This window comes from Pelobates fuscus, chromosome 1 (assembly GCF_036172605.1).
Source record: "Pelobates fuscus isolate aPelFus1 chromosome 1, aPelFus1.pri, whole genome shotgun sequence".
NCBI classification, from domain to species: domain Eukaryota; kingdom Metazoa; phylum Chordata; class Amphibia; order Anura; family Pelobatidae; genus Pelobates; species Pelobates fuscus.
In genome coordinates this window covers 426,404,830-426,424,633 of record NC_086317.1, presented here as the reverse complement: position 1 = coordinate 426,424,633, position 19,804 = coordinate 426,404,830, and the positions used below count along the sequence as shown (strand labels likewise).

The window sequence follows — 19,804 nt, the reverse complement described above, 5'->3', positions numbered from 1 at the left end:
TGCAATGTAAACATTTCAGTTTATGTGGAACTGCAATGTTTAACATTTCAGCATTAAATGCAGCAGGGACGCTGTACCCAGACCACTTCAATGAGCTAAAGTGGACTGGGTGCCTATAGGGCCCTTTAAGTGTGTAGGGGTTTAGAAAAATATCCCTCTCCCAGTAGAGATTTTATCTTTTAGCTGAACAACAAGGTGAATTCACCTAAGAGGTGTTGCCTTGATATGGTAGGTGTGCTTACACTTATATTACCATTGGAATGATACAAAAAAAAATCTATATTTAATTTTAAAGTTATTTAAATGTGCATATGGATTTGGGATAATGCTCAAGTAACTTTTTTCTTTGTGTAATGTATGTATTGGGGCTGATGTTTACTATAGTCATTGCTGACATTCAGGAATAGTGGGAATTTGAGCGCAGGGCTTAAAACGATTATTTTACTTGTACAGAATGCTATTTGATACTCGTAAGGTACTTTGAAATCATCCGCATATTCTTTAAAACTACCTTTCATTCTATTGTAGAATTTTTAAAATTCTTCTTTTGAGTTAGCTAGTAATTTGTTTGAATTTCTGTGTTTAATGAATAATTCATAATATAGTCATTAGAAGCAGGTAAATAAGATTTTTTGGTAACGTGGCAGGTGGTTTTAATATGTTTCTGCTCATCATACATACATCAGTAATTATGTATTGTTTTTATATTCTTCGGGAAACACAATTTCATTCTTTAAAGTACATTTCCCAAAGGGAGTAGATGTTAAATTAGATAAACATATGGGGTTTATTGTTCTCTCCTTTTGATCAACATTTTTTTGATTCAATTATTTAAAAAAAAGAAAAAACAAAGAATTAATACAGATTTTCCTTTTTTTTTTTCGTCCTCAGGCATCAAAGGAACAGACTCAGGATTTGATTGTGAAAACCACAAAGCTTCAGGCAGAGAAGTAGGTGAAACTAAACATATCATTAAATATTTTGCGTTGCAAATTGCATTGGTGGAATAAAGGACTGAGGTGCTTTGATGTGACATTAAACTTTTCTATCGCTATTTTACAACAGAAGCAAAAGAAGCTGCTAACAATAAGTAGCAATGCAGATAGACACTGATTCACATTAACAGGCTTATTTACTAAATTGAGGAATTATAAATTACATTTAAATTTAAGGTCAAAGTAGCTGAACTGGAAAAATTCTCAAAGTTGGTTATGCATCTAATTATGGTACTTTGGCCTTGCATGTCACTTTGCATGCATTTTAAATTACTGACAATTCTCTCTTCAGTAGATAAAATGTTACTTATTTCTGTGATTACAGCTAAATCGGCAAGAGAGAGTAGTAAATAGTGTCCATGTCGCCAAACTGGTTGTCTATTACTGAAGTCCTTTCACTATGGTACTTTGTTATAGTATCTCCTGTGTCAATTCCATGTATAACCAAGCCGCACTCCACTTGGGTAAAGTGTCTTTGTACTGCTTTACATGCTACTTGTTGTGGCTTTTGTTCAGGCAAAAATGTCATTTATTTCTAAAAGTTTCAAATTAACTGTTAGCTTGATGAGTTTTACTACTACAGATAAAATGAGAGCTGCAGGTTTGGCAGAAGGGAGGAAAAGAGGTGATGTGCAGGTGGTAGATATTAATTTGTCATTTTTACCATCAACATAAATATATATTTTTAAAAAAAATAATAAAACATTCAGCACTTACCTTCCACGTACTTGGTATTGTATTGGTACTGGAGTTTCCTTTAAAAGTGTATTAGGGGAAGAATTGACTACTGATGGAGAAAGATGCAAACTGCTGGAACACTGGTATTTATACCCTTTTCAATGTTCTAATAGTAATAATGATTTGCGATGGGAAAACTAAATACAAGCTTATGGATAGAACTGTACGCGGTAAATGAGTAGAAGAATTAGGTGACTTTTCCCCCCATGGATATTCACAGATTTATTTTAGTGTAACGTAACCCAGGACTTTTCTGTAGTGAAATTTCTTTCTCTTTAAAAAAAAAAAAAAAAAAAAAATCTACTGCAGTAGAAATACTACAGGTTTCAAAGGCCAATGTCTTTTCATTTCTCAAGAGTGAACATTCTTGACAGCTAACTGGCTCTTAAAAACAATTTATCCCACTAACTGCATATGCTTCCTCCTACTTTATCATTTTTATCGGCAGTGACTCTGATGGTTTATGATGCACATGAAAGTATAGTTTACATGTACTTCATCCATCTCATGTGATCTGCCCCCAAATAGTGATATTTCCCGAATCTAGAACTGGAATTCATTCCAAGGAAGTGACAGCAAAAAAGTCATAATTGAGATCTAATAACGGCAATGTTTGGCCCAAGTGTGCCGCATGATAAAGCTTCTCTAATGTTGGCCTATGTTTAAAAACACTAGAGGCTGTACAAAGCAAACATTTCTTACTTGACAGTTCATAATACAAAGAACGGGAGTTTTATGCCTCGTTTGTAATAAAAATACCTGCTTGCATCGAAGTTTTTAATGTTACATTAATCTCCGTAATAGGTATTTAAATAAATGAAAAACCCAATTTGTCATTTTGTTCATTTTGGGAAGGTAATTTCTCAGCATGGCTCATTAAACTTAATTTATACCTATTCTTTATTTAATAATTAAGGTATATAATTCAAGTGTTCGAAAGTGCTTCTGTCGCTCACAGTTGTGTGGATTAATAGAGCTGATGAAATCTGTTTTAGTCGCCACATTTCATGCAAATTTATAGATTAAAAACATACTTACTTGAGTTTTACGGAAAACGATTGTGGTTTTGTATGTATGGACACACTCCATCATTACTTGCCGCCTTTGTCTATGCATTCGTCATTGGGATGCTACACTCTTCATTGTGGCAATAAATAACTACTCCAAGCAACATATTTGTAACTGCTGCCTTAAATATTAAACCTAAGCCTCACTGATCACTTGTCTGCTGAATAGCAAGCTTAGTATGTACATAGTATCCATAGTACATGTAGAGTGAGGCGCATGTTTTTCCCTCAAGTTGTAATTCTAGTGGTCCACCTTTAGATGAGGGTGGCTGCACTTTACAATGATCCACAGATTGTAAATCGACATGTGAACTGTAGTTCTGCAACATCAGTACTGTATTTACCTGGTTGTCTCCCTTTATTATCCAAGCCGTTATCACCACTCCTATTGGACAAGTTTGAGTTGTTGCATTACTTTGGTTGGGTTGTAGAGGTACAATTATAAGTCGTTTTTATTTACCTTGGAGTTTTGCAAGTCATTCTGCCATGGCTGGACAAAATCTAAAACCAGGAACATAAAAGAATATTTAGCCACCCATCTACATTGGGGGAGGCACCCTTGAGCGCACGATACGTCCCCATCCTGTGAGTGTATACTATCTTTGCGCACTAATACCTGTATTCAACTGTATTACACTATATATTCTTTTATGTTCCTTGTTTTAGATTTTGTCCAGCCTCATCCCATATACCCTCTGTTTTTTCCTTCCATATATATTGTAATAAGGTCGTTTTGGGGTTACGATCTTGGGAGGCTGTCTATTTTATATTCAGAGATAAGTATATCTTATACTTAAACTACTACACTTGTTACACTGTGGTGTTGTATTTTGTTGTTTGCATTCTGTGGCAGCTGCATCCCGTTAATGGTTTCTAGCATTTTTGGAACATCCGTTAGGATCCAAACAACCCAGAGTCTCAAGTCATCTACTCCATTGGAGGACGTGCAGGCGTTAGGATGAATTAAACACCCCTAGGATTTGTAGAGGATTTGTTTTTTTCCTACTCCTTGCAACTCTCTGTGAGCAATACGCTTCTTTTAAAATCTGTACTGTCAGTGTTCCTTGGCTGGGAATTATCATTATTTCTATATGGTGTTAGGGACTCTACTAATCTGGAGATGTGCTTTAGTGAGGGGGGGGGGGGGGGAGAGGGAGAGGTGGGCTAAATGCCACCCTGGATAATCAACAACTCCTCATAAAGATGCATTGGATCAATGCATCTCTATGAGGAAAGTTCAGTGTCTCCATGCAGAGGGTGGACACACTGAATGTCATTGCTGCCCACTGTGCAGCACTGCCCCAAGAAAGCACATCTAGCAGCCATCTGAGGAGTGGCCACTGCAGGTGTCACTAGGCAGCAATGTAAACACCACCTTTTCTCTGAAAAGATAGTGTTTGCTGCAAAAAGCCTGCAGGGAGTGACTATACTCACCAGAACAACTACATTAAGCTGTAGATGTTCTGGTGACTATAGTGTCCGTTTAAAGGTTTGTTTGCATGCCAGTAGAGATGCCAAGAAGATGTTGTGGCAAGAATTAAATAATTCTCAGTGCAGTTTAAACCAATAAAATTCCCAAATATGCAATTGGAAAAGAGAAATCTATTTTTTTTTACTTTTTTTTTGAATAAATAGGAAATCTTCACATCTTTGGCTATAGTTGTAATAAACATATAATGTCAGAAAAGCAGACATAAATGTAATGGTATAATGTAAGAAAACTGCCTTTTCTTATAATTTCAGAACTTTGATTGTGTTAAAACCAGTACATACTTATTCCAGACTCTACATTTAGCATCGTATAAAATATACTCCTTATATTGCTTGTGATGTCCCTTTAAGACTATTACAATTTGTTGAGTGCATAGGAGTTAAATGTCTCTAATCTGTCTATTCTATCGTTTCTATACACAGTGTACAAAGACTGAATGCTTCTTGATGTATGTGCCACATATATGTACTCATTAAGAGTGATAGACGGTATTAATGTGACCTAGACTTTTTAGTGTTGCTGCTCCTTCATATAAAACCCTAATATTTTGATAGAATGCTCATTACAGTCAAAGTACTTTTCATAATAACTACTCCTTCTGGAACAGCAATGCTAATACGCAGCTAATTCTGAATCTCTGGAATTATTTTAATGTGTCTGTTTTCATGAATATTCAGGAGCCATGCTCAGTGGCCCTTGGGGAGCGATTCTCTATGCATAAGAAGATTAGAATCAGACATGGACTTGTCACCCGGTATTGTGTAACTGTCCCAGAAGATTCACCCCTGCAGGTCTGAAAGCGTTAAATAGATACAGTGGAATTATGTAAATGTAGTTGACGTGTGGTAGCCTGATTGTCATGCTAGCGGCAAGTCAGTGTGCGCGCATGCAAATTGAGGTCAGAATTCTGGATACTGTTTAAATGAAGTGCCGGGTGTCTTCCATGCATGACTTATCTTCTCGCTTTACTGGAAGCATAAAGTTTTTTGTCTTCATTCCCACACGGTCACTGGGCCATGGTAGACAACAGTATATAATATAACAAAATGCCCATTTATACCTGGCTTGCTCATTAAGAAAAATACAATTAAAGTTATTGAAATAGCTTTTTCATTTTGATTAAAACAGAAGTAAAATCTATAAATAAAATAAGCCTGGTATATATTCATTATTGAATGAACACTGCAACTTATATAAAAAAAAATTCTTAGCCCCATTCCTCCTACTAAAAAAACAAAAAAATGTCCATGAACTCACCTATATTCCATTGTGGTTGCAATATCTCTCCACCTCTTCTGAGATCATAAATCCTGATGATCTCAGTCCAATCCAGTGCTGCTTGTAGAATGAAGACCTTTAAAATGTGAAGAACATCAATAAGGAAATGTCTTAGTGGTTGTCAGTCGGCATCAGACAATTGTAAACAATGCCATTTCTCAAAAATAAAATGACCGGGTTTATGAATCTAAATCACTTCATTAACATGAAGTGGCTGAGGTTCTTAGAATGTCAATTTAAGTGATCAGTGACTTTATTAATGTTGTATATTGAGTAGGACATCAGCATATAAGCCTGTATTATTGGCTTTGGTGATAACGCCTTGAAAAGGAGAAAAGCTATGAACTTTACATCATTGTTTTCCAGAAATATGTAGGTTAATCGTATCTAAACTTTAGGTTTTGTTTTTTCTTATATATTCATATATTAATTACACTGCATGGCTGCAAATAAGTCACAGTTTACCATAATAATGAATTTTTATTTTTCCTTAGAGGAACACTCCAAGCACCATAACTACTACAGCCAACTGTAGTGGATATGGAGTCAGTCCAGTGGCATGCATTCAGACCATTTTTAGTACGAACTTACTTGGGGCACCCGGGCACCCTCATAATATCTGGTCTTCCCCTGGAATAGAAACTGAATGTCTCTATAGAATAAATCACTAGCCACTGAGTTTATTTCATGTGGCTTGCACCTTCCCCCTTGCCCCCCCCTCTACTGCCCCAGTTATAACGCTTATTAAAGTCCAAGACGATTAATAATCTTTTAATATCTCTAAAATCACAATGGTGAATGATCATGACTTGACTTGATTGATCTAAAAACTAGAGCTGAATTTAAGCAATAAGAGCCTCTTTTTAACCCTATTGCAGGTCATTATTGTATACATCCTTCCTAATGGGATCTATACCCTTTACCGTGTATCATATGACCTATAATCGGGAATGATTTAAACTACATTGTTGAAAATCAAGTAAAGCCAGAACACCTTTTTGCAAAAATTCCTTAGAACACTTCCCACGGGAGCAATGGAGAATGTGTTGGAAACTCTTTAAAGTCGTTCACAGGTATATCTGTGCGAGGATTTTGTCTAATTACCAGAGCTGGTGCAGGGGAGCCAGCTGAAGAATCGTTTTAGCCTCTATTTTCACAGAAGGGGGTTTAGAGGAAGATACAGTCCTGTTTTAAGTCATTATGCTGTGTTCTCACCTCTGCCTCATTTTACTTTCTAATAGCTTGCAAGCAATCAAAAGAATTAAAGTTTTAGTAGAAATCAGCAATTTTCACGTTCAGCCTCCTTTCACATTAATAGTTTGAAAACCTGCATTTCCTTTTTTTTCCCTTGGTGTGAATTAACTGCTACATTGCCTGTGAAAAAGAATCGGGAACAAAGAATACCGTAACTGCAGTAAAAATGCAAACTACTTTCTAAACAAAAAGCTTGTGAAAGGTATATAAAGCTTTAATAGTACATATAATATATGCACTATATTTAAATTGTAGTTCAGAACTATTCTCTCTCTCTCCTTTTTATTCATCCTTTCATTAAAGCTTTGTTGTATTTTATGCACCTCTTGCCATCGTTCAAAATGCCTTCACATTGAACTTGCGTGTCGGAGTGCCACAAAATATTCTAAACTGTTCCAGTCGTCTTCAATGGACTCAAAACATTGTTTCCATTAAGGTTTTAATGGATTTGACCACGAAAGAAAAGAAATCGAATTTCATATTTTCTATGTGGCTGCAGTGGGGGCCGGCTGTGTGTCCAAAGAAGAGACCTCTTTTTTTTGTGTGAAATCATTGCAGAACAGTTTGATAGCAAATGTGGGATGGTATCCATAGGCTCGTAGCACCATACCCACTGTAATGAGATGTAGTGTTATAGTGCGTAGGGAATCATTTCCAATTTTGTAAGCTGTACCTCACCCATACCTTGAACGATGTTTAATTCCTGAAAAGAACATGGTGTTGTGCTCCTCAAATTGGATGAGTAAAAGATTTATATTTAATTGAAAAAAAAATGTTAGACCTTCTTTTAGTTTGGAGTAGGTTTATAGTTCATGGAAAACAAAAAACATTCCTTGCAGTCACCATTGTCTCAAATCAAAGTTTGTGTTCACATACCAGTACAGATGCCAAGACGATGTTGGGGGGGGGGGGGGGCAATAAAGAAACCAGTCTCTTGCAGATGTGATAAAGGAGAGTGTGCAGAACTTTCATTTTTACCAAGCTCTACAAATCACGTTTCTCTAAACTGTCCAGATTTGAGTCCCATATAACCGGAGCTCCAGGAACACTTTTCAAAACATGAGTTGCTGTCAACTTTCTACCCATTTTGTCATGAGCTACACAAACTGTAATAGTACGTAAATAGTAAAAGCTATTTGTGCATGTTTTTAGAAAATATGTCCACATCACAGTGACCTGACCCACCCCTTCTGGGACAAAATATAGTTGCTTTATGTTATCGTGGAATTATTTATTTGTATATTTTGATCTCTTTACGATGACTTAAACATTGTGTAGTTTTTCCTCCTCAAGTAGTTGGTTCTCTTTATTTGTGATTATTTGTGTCTTTGTTTATGCTAAGATAGAATTCCTCCATACATCCATCCCTCCATCCCTACTGCAAATATTGAAAGCAGTAGCTATTGCTTCACTGCTCACTGAGTGTCAAAGTACATATGTTATATAGTACTTTCCATGTGAGGACCATGTGAATCCTTATTCATGTGAAGACTGTAGATATATGGCAGCTAGTATGTAGCTCTCCAGATGCCTCGGAACTCAGAAAACCACTTTAAGAACCTTGGTTTAGCAGTTATACTAAATGAAAAGGAATGTCTGGGCGTGGATGAGCACCACAGACATTGTGCTTCCATAACAAATGGATACATGCATGTAAATACCTATAGATTTAGAGAAGTGGTTTGTAACTTCTGATTTAAGATATGAAACTGAGATCCCATATTATTAGGTCCCTGAAGGTTGAACAAGGCACATCATTATTTACTGAGACACCTGCTCACAAATGCTGTGCATTGTAGCATCACTATGCTCCTCCATGTAGTGGTCTATGAGTAAATACCCAAATGATACTACATGTGTAAAGTGGCAATGGCCGCGCACGCACATTAGACCTCACCATAGGAAAGCATTATTCAATACTTTTCTATTGGGTATTTTCATTGTGTTGCTAGACTCTCATACTTTGCTGTGCTAGTTTTCGTGTATATTTTGGAATTTGAGTTCCTATAAAATACAGGTTAAGAACCTCTGATGTAGAGAATATTCCTTTGATCTAAATTGTAGAATATTACATATTCTATGCTCGTATCCACATGGTACACACTTGGATAAATATCTAACGGGTTAAAAAGAACAGATATTAATTTGCTATGCTGTACCGTGAGAAGTCTGGAATCACATAAATTGATATCCCAAGAGGTTTGTATCCACCGAAAATTTCTACTGTTAAAGGCGTCCGTGTGAGGTATCTGGAGCACTTAACTCGCATTTAAAAAGCTAAAGCAATTTGACTTTCATATAAGTCCATTATTGCATCCCTCTCTGAACAGTCCAATCCAATTTATTGTGAATACACGCTGATGTTTCCTGGTGTGTATTTACAGTAAGTTCAATCCATCTTCTTGGACTGGAAAACTTGCTGCTAATGTTGCGCCATGACATAAATAGAGAAAGTTGAAATATGAGTACCTTAAAAAAAGTGTGTGTCTGTGTATATATATATATATATGTATGTATGTGTGTATGTGTGAAATTTTATTTTGCGCATTTTCATTGCCATATACATCAAGGCTCACCATTTCAAATCCTATGCTACTAGCTAGACATAACTAAAAGTTACTTGTCACTGCAAGCCTGGAGGGTCCATACCAAACTCACCAGGCTGGCAAAGGGCAATTTTGTGTATTAAAAATAAATTAGTTATACCCAGCCTATAATAATTCCTTTCAGAGATTTATATTGAATGATAAATTAAAGGGATTCTCCAGTGCCAGGAACACATGTCGGTTTTCCTGGCACTGCAGGACCCTGCAGTGCCCCCCTCCCTCCCATCCCCCATCCCATGTTGCTGAAGGGGTTAAAACCCCTTCAATGACTTACCTGAATCCAGCGCCGATGTCCCTCGGCGCAAGGTCAAGCTCCACCCACGCTTCTCCCCCGCCAATGTCAGCAGGCGGGGGAGATCTAATGCGCATGCGCAGCAATGGCCGCGCACGCACATTAGACCTCACCATAGGAAAGCATTATTCAATACTTTCCTATTGGGGATTCTGGTGACGCTGGAGGTCCTCGTGCCTAGCGTGAGGATGTCCAGCGTCGTTTAAAACCCTTTTCATGTTCCAAGAACACAGAAGTCCCTCTTGTGGCTGTCTGATAGACAGCCACTACAAGAGGACTTAACCCTGCAAGGTAATTATTGCAGTTTATAAAATAACTGCAATAATTACACTTGCAGGGTTAAGGGTGGTGGGAGTTGGCACCCAGACCACTCCAATGGGCAGAAGTGGTCTGGGTGTCTGGAGTTTCCCTTTAATACTGGACATACTTTATTATGTGTGAGATAAAAAAAATGCATGGTTTATTATAAATTGTAAAGTGTGTTGATCATTTAACGTCCCTTTATTTCACTTTTCTAATTTATTTTTTACATAATTGTACTTTGACTCTCTTCTCTTCTACATTAAATTAATAAAAGGGTTTGTCCAGGGATCTCCCATCCATATGTTTACTGCATTGGTTGGATAATGCATAAAATTAATAAAAAAAAAAACATTTTTAGAATAGCTTTTTCAGGTTTCCATAGGTAAATAATGAGCTTTACATTGCTTTTAAATGTAGAAAATCTGATATCTGTGATCCTCACACTTGCCCATTAAAGGATACCTATAGTCTTTTTTTAATTTAAGCTCTTTTGAAAGAGCATACAATTTCAGCCTATACATTGTGCTAGCAAATGTATAGTTTGGGAGAAAGGATCTTAATACGTATAGTTTGGGTGAAAGATGAGACAGGGGGGATATGATGGAAACATTTAAATACATAAAGAGAATCAACACAAAGGAGGAGAATATATTTAAAATGCTAAACACTAACACTACAAGAGGACATACCGTATTTATTCGAGTATAACGCGCACACGTGTATAACGCGCACCCCTAATTTTCGATTAAAAATCGGTATAAAATTTTGTACCGATTTTTTTTTTTTGTAAATATCTTTTTATTTGTATATTGGGATTGCATGTAGTTTCATGAAACATAAATAACAGTGTGGACACGCAGGTCCCGGTATCAGGGTATCATTTGCATGTATATATATTCCGGGGTATAATGGGCCCCTTCCGAGATGTCAAGATTCAACATTGTTGGACTCGCAGGTCCAGTCAGTAAAAAAAATATGCAACGTATATATACTGGGGGTACACATTACCCCTGTCAACTATACTTATCTCTACATTAGTGGACTCGCAGGTCCCTTTAGCTTGCATGGGTACAGGGCTGAGCATGTCTCCGGCTTCCCCTTGCGTGTGCCGTGATTATGGTATTGGCCGACTCGGGGATTTCAGGGATGTGCAGCCGGGGTCTCCCGGTTCATGGGTGGGAGCCCCTCTCTTCGTGATATGGGGGAGAGGGGGTCGAGGGGGGTTCTGTTTGTCGGGATCGGCTGATGACTAAAGGTATCTCGGGATGTCGTCCCTGTCTCACATCTTCAGTCAGTCCCCCTTCCCCATTATCTCTCTGCTATGTGGGCTCAGTGTATCTCTTCGGTGTATCCGCCTCCCCCTAAACCGATTTGGTACGTAACACTTTTCCCCACTTGGTAGTCAACCTCTGCCTGGAGAGCCTGGTTTCTTATGCTTGTCCCTGTCTGACCCTGCAATCTAGCATATTTCTTTTACTTAGTTAGTGCACGCGTCTTCGCCCCCCGGTTCCCGGGAGGGGGAGGGGGGGGGGGAGGAGGGGAGCAGGGGGTCAGGTATGTTGGAGGAGGGAGGGGGGGGGTCGTGTCTCCGGGTGTGTGTCAGAAGTGTCATCCGTGTCTATGACTGTTAGCGTATCAAGTCTTGGAAGTCTGGTTTACCGGTCGTTAGGATCCAATGGGTCCAGATCGTCTGGTATGTCTGTGATTTCCCCTCTGCCTGTAGGGTGAGCTCCTCAAGCGTTCTGAGTTCCTCCATACGTTGGAACCAGGTTGCCATCGGGGGAGCGTGTTGTTTTTTCCAGAATACTGGAATCAGGCTTTTAGCCACATTGAGGATTCTAACCGTAAGGGATTTCTTGTATACGGATGCTTTGGTTTTGGTGTGGTGTAGGAGGAGTGCTGCAGGGTCCTTCGGTGGCGGGGTGTCTGTAAATCTCTGAATGATTTTGTGTATGTGTTCCCAATAGGGTTGGATAATTGGACATTCCCACCAGATGTGGATGTAGGTTCCTGTGTGACTTGTGCACCTCCAGCATGTATCGTCTGTTGTGGGGTCGTATGTGTGTGTTTGGAGCGGGGTGCGGTACCATAGGCTCAATGTTTTGTAGGCTGTCTCCTGTGTCCCACTCGACGGAGAGCAGTGGAGTGTGAGTGTGCACATCTTGTCCCATTGGGCTGTTGTGAAGGTGGTGTTAAGTGCTGCTTCCCATTTTCCCATAAAACTTGGGGGTGGCCTTCTCCTCAGTTGCATAAGCATACCATAGAGAACGGAGATGCCCTTCGCTAGGGGATCGGGGTCCATGCAGATACCTTCGAATTCCGTCAATGATCTGGCGGCGTTATGTGTATGGAATAGTGTGTGCGTGAACATGTGTAGTTGGCGGTACCTAAACTGTAACATAAATGAGTTGTGTGCGTTCCCTGTCATTGCTTCGAGGGTTTTAAGTTGTCCACTGGTGGTCGCGTGGTGGAGTCTTGGTGTCTCCTGTGTCAAGAGTCTAGTTAGCGTCTTCGGTTCCATCCCCGGAGGGAAGTTCTCATTGTGGGTCAGTGGAAGTAGTGGGGATGGTGAGGTGGTGAGTGTTAGTGGTATGGCTATTCTGTGCCAAACTTGCATTGTGGCTTTGATTAGGGGGTGTGGAGCCGCCAGTCGTCTGCCCTGTGGGTGGTCTAGCCAGGGGAGGATCGAAATGGGTTTGCCTATCTGTGCCGATTCTATGTCTTTCCAGGGTTTGGGCACACCTGTTTTGGTCCATTCCACTACTCGTTGAATATGCGAGGCATAGAAGTATCTTTTAAAGTCAGGGAAGGCTAGCCCCCCTTTCTCTTTCGGTAGCGTAAGTGTGTCATGTTTTATCCTTGCCTTTAGTTTGTGCCAGGCGAATCTAAGGGCCATGGACCTGAGGGAATTAAAAAAGGCCTCCGGGATGGCGCATGGGACCGCCTGGAACAGGTACAGCACCCGTGGCAGGATGTTCATCTTGAGTACCCCTATTCTCCCGAACCACGAGAGCCGCACCTGCTCCCAGTCCCGAAAGTCCTTTCGGAAGATGTCGAGTAGCGGTTGAAAATTAGCTGTGTAGAGCTGGGCGAGGTCTCTTGTGATGTTCGTCCCTAAGTATCGCAGGGAGGTGCCTGACCACTGGAACGGGAGTTCCCGCTTCAGGGTTGTGGCTGTGCGTGATGGTATTGAAATATTGAGTATGGTAGATTTAGAGTAATTTATCTTGAAATTCGACAGTACCCCGTACGTGTCGAATTCCTGTAGTATTGCTGGCATTGTGGTTTCTGGTTCGGTGACAAAGAATAGTAAGTCATCAGCGTATGCTGCTACTGAGTGTCGCTTCCTCCCTATTACTAGACCTGGTATTAGAGGGTTGTTGCGGATTGAGGTCAAGAATGGTTCCAGGGCTAGTATAAACAGGAGGGGTGAGAGGGGGCAGCCCTGTCTAGTCCCGTTCATTATCGAGAAGGGGTCGGTGAAGGCTCCGTTGACGCATACTCGCGCCGTTGGTGTGGAGTAGATGGCTCTAATCCAGGACATCATGGATGGGCCCATCCCCAGCCGCTCTAGCACTTGGAACATAAAGTCCCATGATATTCTGTCAAAGGCCTTCTCTGCATCTGTTGAGAGCAGAAGAAGGCCCGTGTCACTGATTGTAGCGGCGTGGATCAGGGCAAGTGTCCTGGTCGTATTGTCCCTTGCTTCCCGATGTGGGGTGAAACCCACTTGATCATCGTGGATCAGGTCCGGGAGGTAGGCCTGTAGTCTCTGCGATAGTACCTTGGTGAAGAGTTTAATATCGCAGTTGAGCAGAGATATAGGCCGGTAGCTGGCACATGATTCAGGGTCTTTCCCCTCCTTAGGGATTAAACTAATGTTCGCCGCCAGGGACTGCGGCGGAATGTGGGTCCCGTCGCGAATCGTGTTGAGGGCTACCAGAAGGCGTGGGAGAAGGAGTTCAGGGAAAGATTTATAGTACCTAATCGGGAGTCCGTCCGGGCCTGGGCTCTTGCCCTGTTTGGTTTGTTTAAGGGCCCCTGTTAGTTCTTGAAGTGTGATAGGTTCGTCTAGTTCCGTACTCGCCTCTTGTGTCAGACTGGTGCCTATACGTGATTGTAGGTAGTGTGTTATGCGGGCTTTCTTCTCTGTTAGTTCCCTCTCTGTCAGGTGTGATTCTAGTGAGTATAAGTCTGCGTAATAGGTCCGTATGGTGTCGGCCATGTCTCGTGGCATGTTCTGGAGGTGACCCTGTTTGTCCCTGATTTTGGGGATGTATGCTGTCGATCTCTTCTTGGCAATCATGCGGGCAAGGAGGGCTCCGCATTTGTTGGCGTTAGTATGGAAGAACGCCTTGGAGTGAGTGTATGCTCTATGGTAATTGGTGTTGAGGAGGGAGGAAAGTTCCCTGCGTAGGGCTGTCAGTTGCGCCCCGTCTGATGGAAGGTGGGATTGCTTGTGGGTGTCCTCTAACTTGCGAATGTCATTCAGTAGGGTGGTGAGTCTGGCGGTTTTTGCTCGTTTGAGGGCAGCACCTTTAGCTATAAAATGTCCCCTCATCACGCATTTGTGGGCTTCCCACAGGCAGAAGGGAGTGGTGTCAGGGGTGTCGTTCTCTGTGAAGTATTGTGTCAGTCGTGTTTTAGCTTCTGTCTGGGCTACTGGGTCGTTTAGGAGGTAGTCGTTTAGTCTCCAGTTATTGCATGTGGGTCTGAATAGCGGGGATGTCAGTGTCAGTTGGATTGGGGCATGGTCCGACCAGGTAGCCGTGCCTATTGCGGATCGTCGGATTTCTGTCAGATAGTAGTGTGGTATTAAAAAGTAATCTATTCTTGAGTACGTACCGTTAGGGGTCGAGTAGAAACTGTAGTCACGGTCGCCTGGATGAGTCGCTCTCCAGCAGTCTACTAGTCGGTGGACGTGTAGGGTTTTGTCAATGTCCTTCAGTATGTGTCGGGGTATTGAGGAGGTGCCTGTTGATGTGTCGAGGTGTGGATTCAGGGCTACGTTTAAGTCTCCCCCTATAACCAGACAGCCCGTGGCGAAGTTTGTTATAGTTCTGGTCACGGAGCCTAGGAAACGGTGTTGGCGTCTGTTGGGGGCGTAGAGGCATGCGAACGTGTAGGGTCGGTCTGCTACCATTCCCTTGACACAGACGTAGCGCCCCTGTGTGTCTCTGAGGACGTCGGTGGGGTCGAAATGTAGGGATTTGTGTATCAGAATCGCCGTGCCTTTAGTTTTCCCTTCCGGGTTGTTACTGAGGAAACATTGTGTGTATCTATGGTTTGTGAGTTTAGGGGCTTGACCCTCCTTAAAATGTGTCTCCTGGATTAGGACAACCTGTGCCCTTTGGCTGTGAAAGTGTCGGAGCGCTGTGGAGCGCTTTTCCGGCACATTCAGGCCTTTTGCGTTTATGGAAAGGAGGTTAATCTCCGCTCTCTTGTGGGTGGTATATGAGTGCGAGGTCATGTCGTCTCCGGATTGTCTGTACGTGGGAAGGGGTGGGTCGGTGTGGTTGGGAATGAGGGGGGGGTGGGTGACGGGAAGGGTATGCTACCAGCGTTAGCCTGTAGCTGCCCCTCTCCCTCTCGGGTCCCCGGGACGAGAGCTGCGCGCTCACAAAGGCAACAAAATAAAACCGTGAACAATTAACTGTTTAACTAACTATACAACCTACTAAGGTAAAGGTGTGGGCTAGGTGGGAGCCGACTCGGCCGAACCAGTCGGTCCAGTCGGGTCCCCCTGCCGTGAACTGTACACCCCTGTCCGATGGGAGCGTGGCCTATCTCTTCCCTTTCCCCACTGGTCGGTCTCTGTCTGGGGGTCGGAAGTCTAGGTGGTATTTGAGTGTGTCCTTCCAGAGGACTATGTGTGGGAAACCTCTGTCCGTCCTATGTCCTCCTTCCTCGCCCCTCTAGGAGATTGTCTTGCCAGCCTCAGCGGTCATTATCATGTGGGAGACCCCTCCCTCGGGTATCCCGTTACTACTAGGGTGACCGGCCTAGTCTGCGTGGCCATGGCGGTCTCGGATAGTCTGTGTATTTCGAATGTCCCTCATCGCATGTCCCCACTCTGGCCCAGGGGTCTGGAAACTGTGCAGTTTTGGTCTAGGGGTTCGGGTGGGGAACCCCTAGGTATACCGTGGTATGGGTCCGGGTAGTGGGGGCCCTGGGGGGGGGGGGGGAAGAGGGCAAAAGCAGGAATAGGGGAATGGAGCCCAGTAGCTCAGGTAATGGAGGTGGTCTCTCTGGTTTACGAATTCAGGGGGGGGGGGGGGGGGAAACCATCACTCCCTTCCATGTCCACCCTCCAAATCCCCCTCCCCAAACAGCCAAGGTGTCCCATTGGTCAGTCCAGGCCCCGGTAGTCCCACTTCAAGAAGAGTCCCTGGTGCATATCAAGTCCCCTGCCCGTTCCCCCACCCCCCCCCCCCACCCCAGTAATGCAGCAAAAAACACAAAGAACGGTGTCCCTATGTATTGTCTGTGTGTTTGTGTGGCCAAGGGCCTAGTTGGATGCGGTTATAGTTACGTGTTCCGCCGGCCCCTCTTCGTCTTCGTGGTCTCCTGACGCGGCTAGTGGATCGCTCCGGCCGGTCTCGCAGTTTCCGTCCGGGTCCTCTGTCGGCGCTGTGATTGTGGCTGCCCCCGTGGTGGTGGCGGAGGGCCGTTATAGTAGTCGAGTGGGTCCGGCCAGTTCATCTGAAGCGGGGGCAGATGGAGTTCGTCTGTGAGATCTTTCAGATCTTGTGCAGTACGGATCTGTCGAGGGCCGCCGGTAGTACTGGCAATAAGGCCTGTCGGGAATGTCCATCTGTACCTGACGTTCTGGTTGGCCAGAGCTCTGGTCAGCGGTTTCAGAGCTCTGTGATATCCCAAGGTGGCAGGGCAGAGGTCTGGAAACAATTGAAGCTGTTGTCCGTTGTGTGTGACTTCCTTTCGGTTGCGGGCCTCGTGCAGGATCTCTTCTTTCAGGGCATAGACTTCCAGGCAGCAGATCACATCTCTTGGCGGGGCCTCTGGTGGGCCACTGGGTCTAAGCGCCCTATGTGCCCTAACAAATGTTATGGGGGTCCCTTCAGGGCGGTCCAGGAGGCCATTAAATATAGTCGTGAGCAGGCCCGTTAGCTGCGCGGGGGTCTCTTCCCCTTCCTGTAGACCCCTTATCCGTATATTATTTCTGCGGCCCCTATTGTCTAGGTCCTCTATATGTCGTGCCATGGCCTGCATTTGGGTCAATTGTATAGCTTGGGTCTTTGTCTGGGAGGTTTGTGCTTCTGCCAGTTTATCATGGTCTGCCTCTATTTGGGCCATGCGGTCCGCCATACCTTGTATGTCTTCCCTCATTAGTTGAAGGTCTGCCCTGATGGATGCCTGAAGGGCCGTGTTGGCGGTCGCCAGGTCTGCCCGGGTGGGTAATTCTTTCAGGAGGCTTAGCCAGTCCGGTGGTGGGGCTGCCATGCGGTCTCCTCTCTCTGGGGATTGCGAGGTGGGAGTAGAGGCTTCAGACTGTGAGTAGGCCTCCGAGTCCGCCCGGGAGGTCGGGTCCGGTGTCGCGGTCAGGAACTGCCGCATGGAGGCATGCATCTGAGCTTGGCGGGTCCCCGAGGGTCTGGGGGTACTCCCTGGTTTAGAGTGTTTTCCCATAACGGGGTGAGGCGGCAGATAGTAGGCTGTTTTCGGGCTTGGTCGGAGGAGCTCGAGATTTTTGCGGCCATTCCGTTCCGCTGCCAGGCCACGCCCCCCTTGTACCGATTTTTAATCGAAAATTAGGGGTGCTCGTTATACTCGAATAAATATTAGCCCAGCAGAAGAGGGAGGGAGTGGGTGCTCCGATAATACCTCCCAGGACCGCCGGGCTCATTACAAGCCCGGCGGTCCTGGGGGGGGCGGGCGGGCAGCAAGCGTTTACTCACCTCCCTGCAGCTCCTCCAGCTCCCCAGTGTAAATCTCGCGAGACCCGCGGCCGTCAGAGCTTGCCGCGGGACTCGCGAGATTTACACTGGGGAGCTGGATGAGCTGCAGATAGGTGAGTAAACGCTTGCTGCCCGCCCCCTCAGGACCGCTGGGCTTGTAAAAATCGGTACAAAATTTTGCGCGTTATACTCGAATAAATACGGTAGTCTTAAATTAGAGGGGCAAAGGTTTAAAAATATCAGGAAGTATTACTTTACTGAGAGTAGTGGACGCAGCTGAAGTGGTAGAGGTTAACACAGTGAGGGAGTTTAAAGGGACACTGTAGGCACTCAGACAACTTCAGCTAACTGGTTGCAATGTCCCTTTTGCACATAGTGCTCCAGAGAACTGCAATGTTGACATTGCAGTTCTAGGTCTGCCCACAGTAGCTGTCTATCTATGTTTCTATTTGAAAAGTTTATTTATTTTTTCCTCCCCCATTGCAGTCAAATGCGTAAGGGAGAAGTCACTCCGTTCAGACACCAGCATGCTAGCAACAAGGCACAATGTGTTGGTGTCACTAAGCATTCCTAAGCAGAGCAACTCACATAAGTCTGCCTTAGGAGCGGAGTGCAGGCCAGAGTTTGGTGTTACATGAAAGGTAGGAAATGGCAGCGCTGGAACGAGGTATGGTAAGTAAATCTCAGTATTGCACATTGAATAAATATTGTATCTCTATGATATAAGAAGTATTCAATGTATTTCAGGCTGGTTTAGCTATAGTTTACATATCTAGAAGGCACACAGGGTTCCTGTTAGGTTATATATTGTCAGCAGACACACATAGTACTAGTATTGAAACTGAGCTTTGCTTGCATGTTCCCATGTACCCTATTGGTTATTATTATTATTATTATTATGATGATATTTATAGAGCGCCGTCAAATTCTGCAGCGCTTTACAATGGGTGGACGAACAGACATGTCGTTGTAACTAGACAAGTTGGATACACAGGAACAGAGGGGTTGAGGGCACTGCTCAATGAGCTTACATGCTAGAGGGAGTGGGGTAAAATGACACAAAAGGTGAGGATAGTATTAGACTAAGGACAGTTGCAGAAGAGGAATCAGTTGGGAGCTATTAAAAGTTTAATTGATATTGGTTAAGATCTTTGACTTTTGTGCTCCCGACCTTGGTTCAGATCTTGTTTGGCATTCATTTTTTTCTATCAGGATTTTTGCTAAATCATATAAAACCCAACATTGTTTGAGATATTACATGCAGTGAAAATATTATGTTACATGAAGAAACACAAGATAGCACTCTAGCATACTCACTTCACAGAAGCTCAATAAGGAAAATGTATGCGGTTTGTCCACGTTTCAATAAGGGGTTGAAAGTACCTGTAGATGTTAAGACTTTTCTGCTATCATACACTTGGCTTCTAATTCAGACACCGATATGGGGGTTAAATGGGCAATTCAAATACCACCTCTAGTGGGATGTGAAGCAAGTCTAAGGTGCTCTCTGACTTGCCAGATTTAGGGGGAAAATGACCTAAATTCTTCACATGCCCAGTTGCTCTATATTATCTGTGAATCAGTGCTGTAGGGGAAGAAGGGGAGATCATAACACTGCGCTAATGTATGGTGTATGTTTACCATTGATAATGGAAATTTGCAAAATTAACCATTTCCAAAGGGAAATAATGTCAGTAATTCACTATTTTAATACAAGCAATAGATTTTTATTAGTATTGATACCCGTTATCTGGTGGGGCTCTGACAGGAAATTAAGATGGAGAAAAAAGGTATAGAGTCTACATTTAATATTACTTTTCACACCTCACATATTTGTTCAATACCGTGAGATGTAACCATAAT

The 19,804-nt window shown here is 43.1% G+C and overlaps 1 protein-coding gene across 1 annotated transcript in view; it reads left to right on the top strand.

The window, feature by feature from the left end:
- The window catches only part of COG6 (component of oligomeric golgi complex 6), a 96,668-nt gene that overhangs the window by 12,118 nt on the left and 64,746 nt on the right, over positions 1–19,804 (top strand). Inside the window, exon 4 of the mRNA XM_063444862.1 lies at positions 892–950. Coding sequence (XP_063300932.1) covers positions 892–950 — 59 coding nt within the window. The remainder of the gene's footprint in view (positions 1–891; positions 951–19,804) is intronic.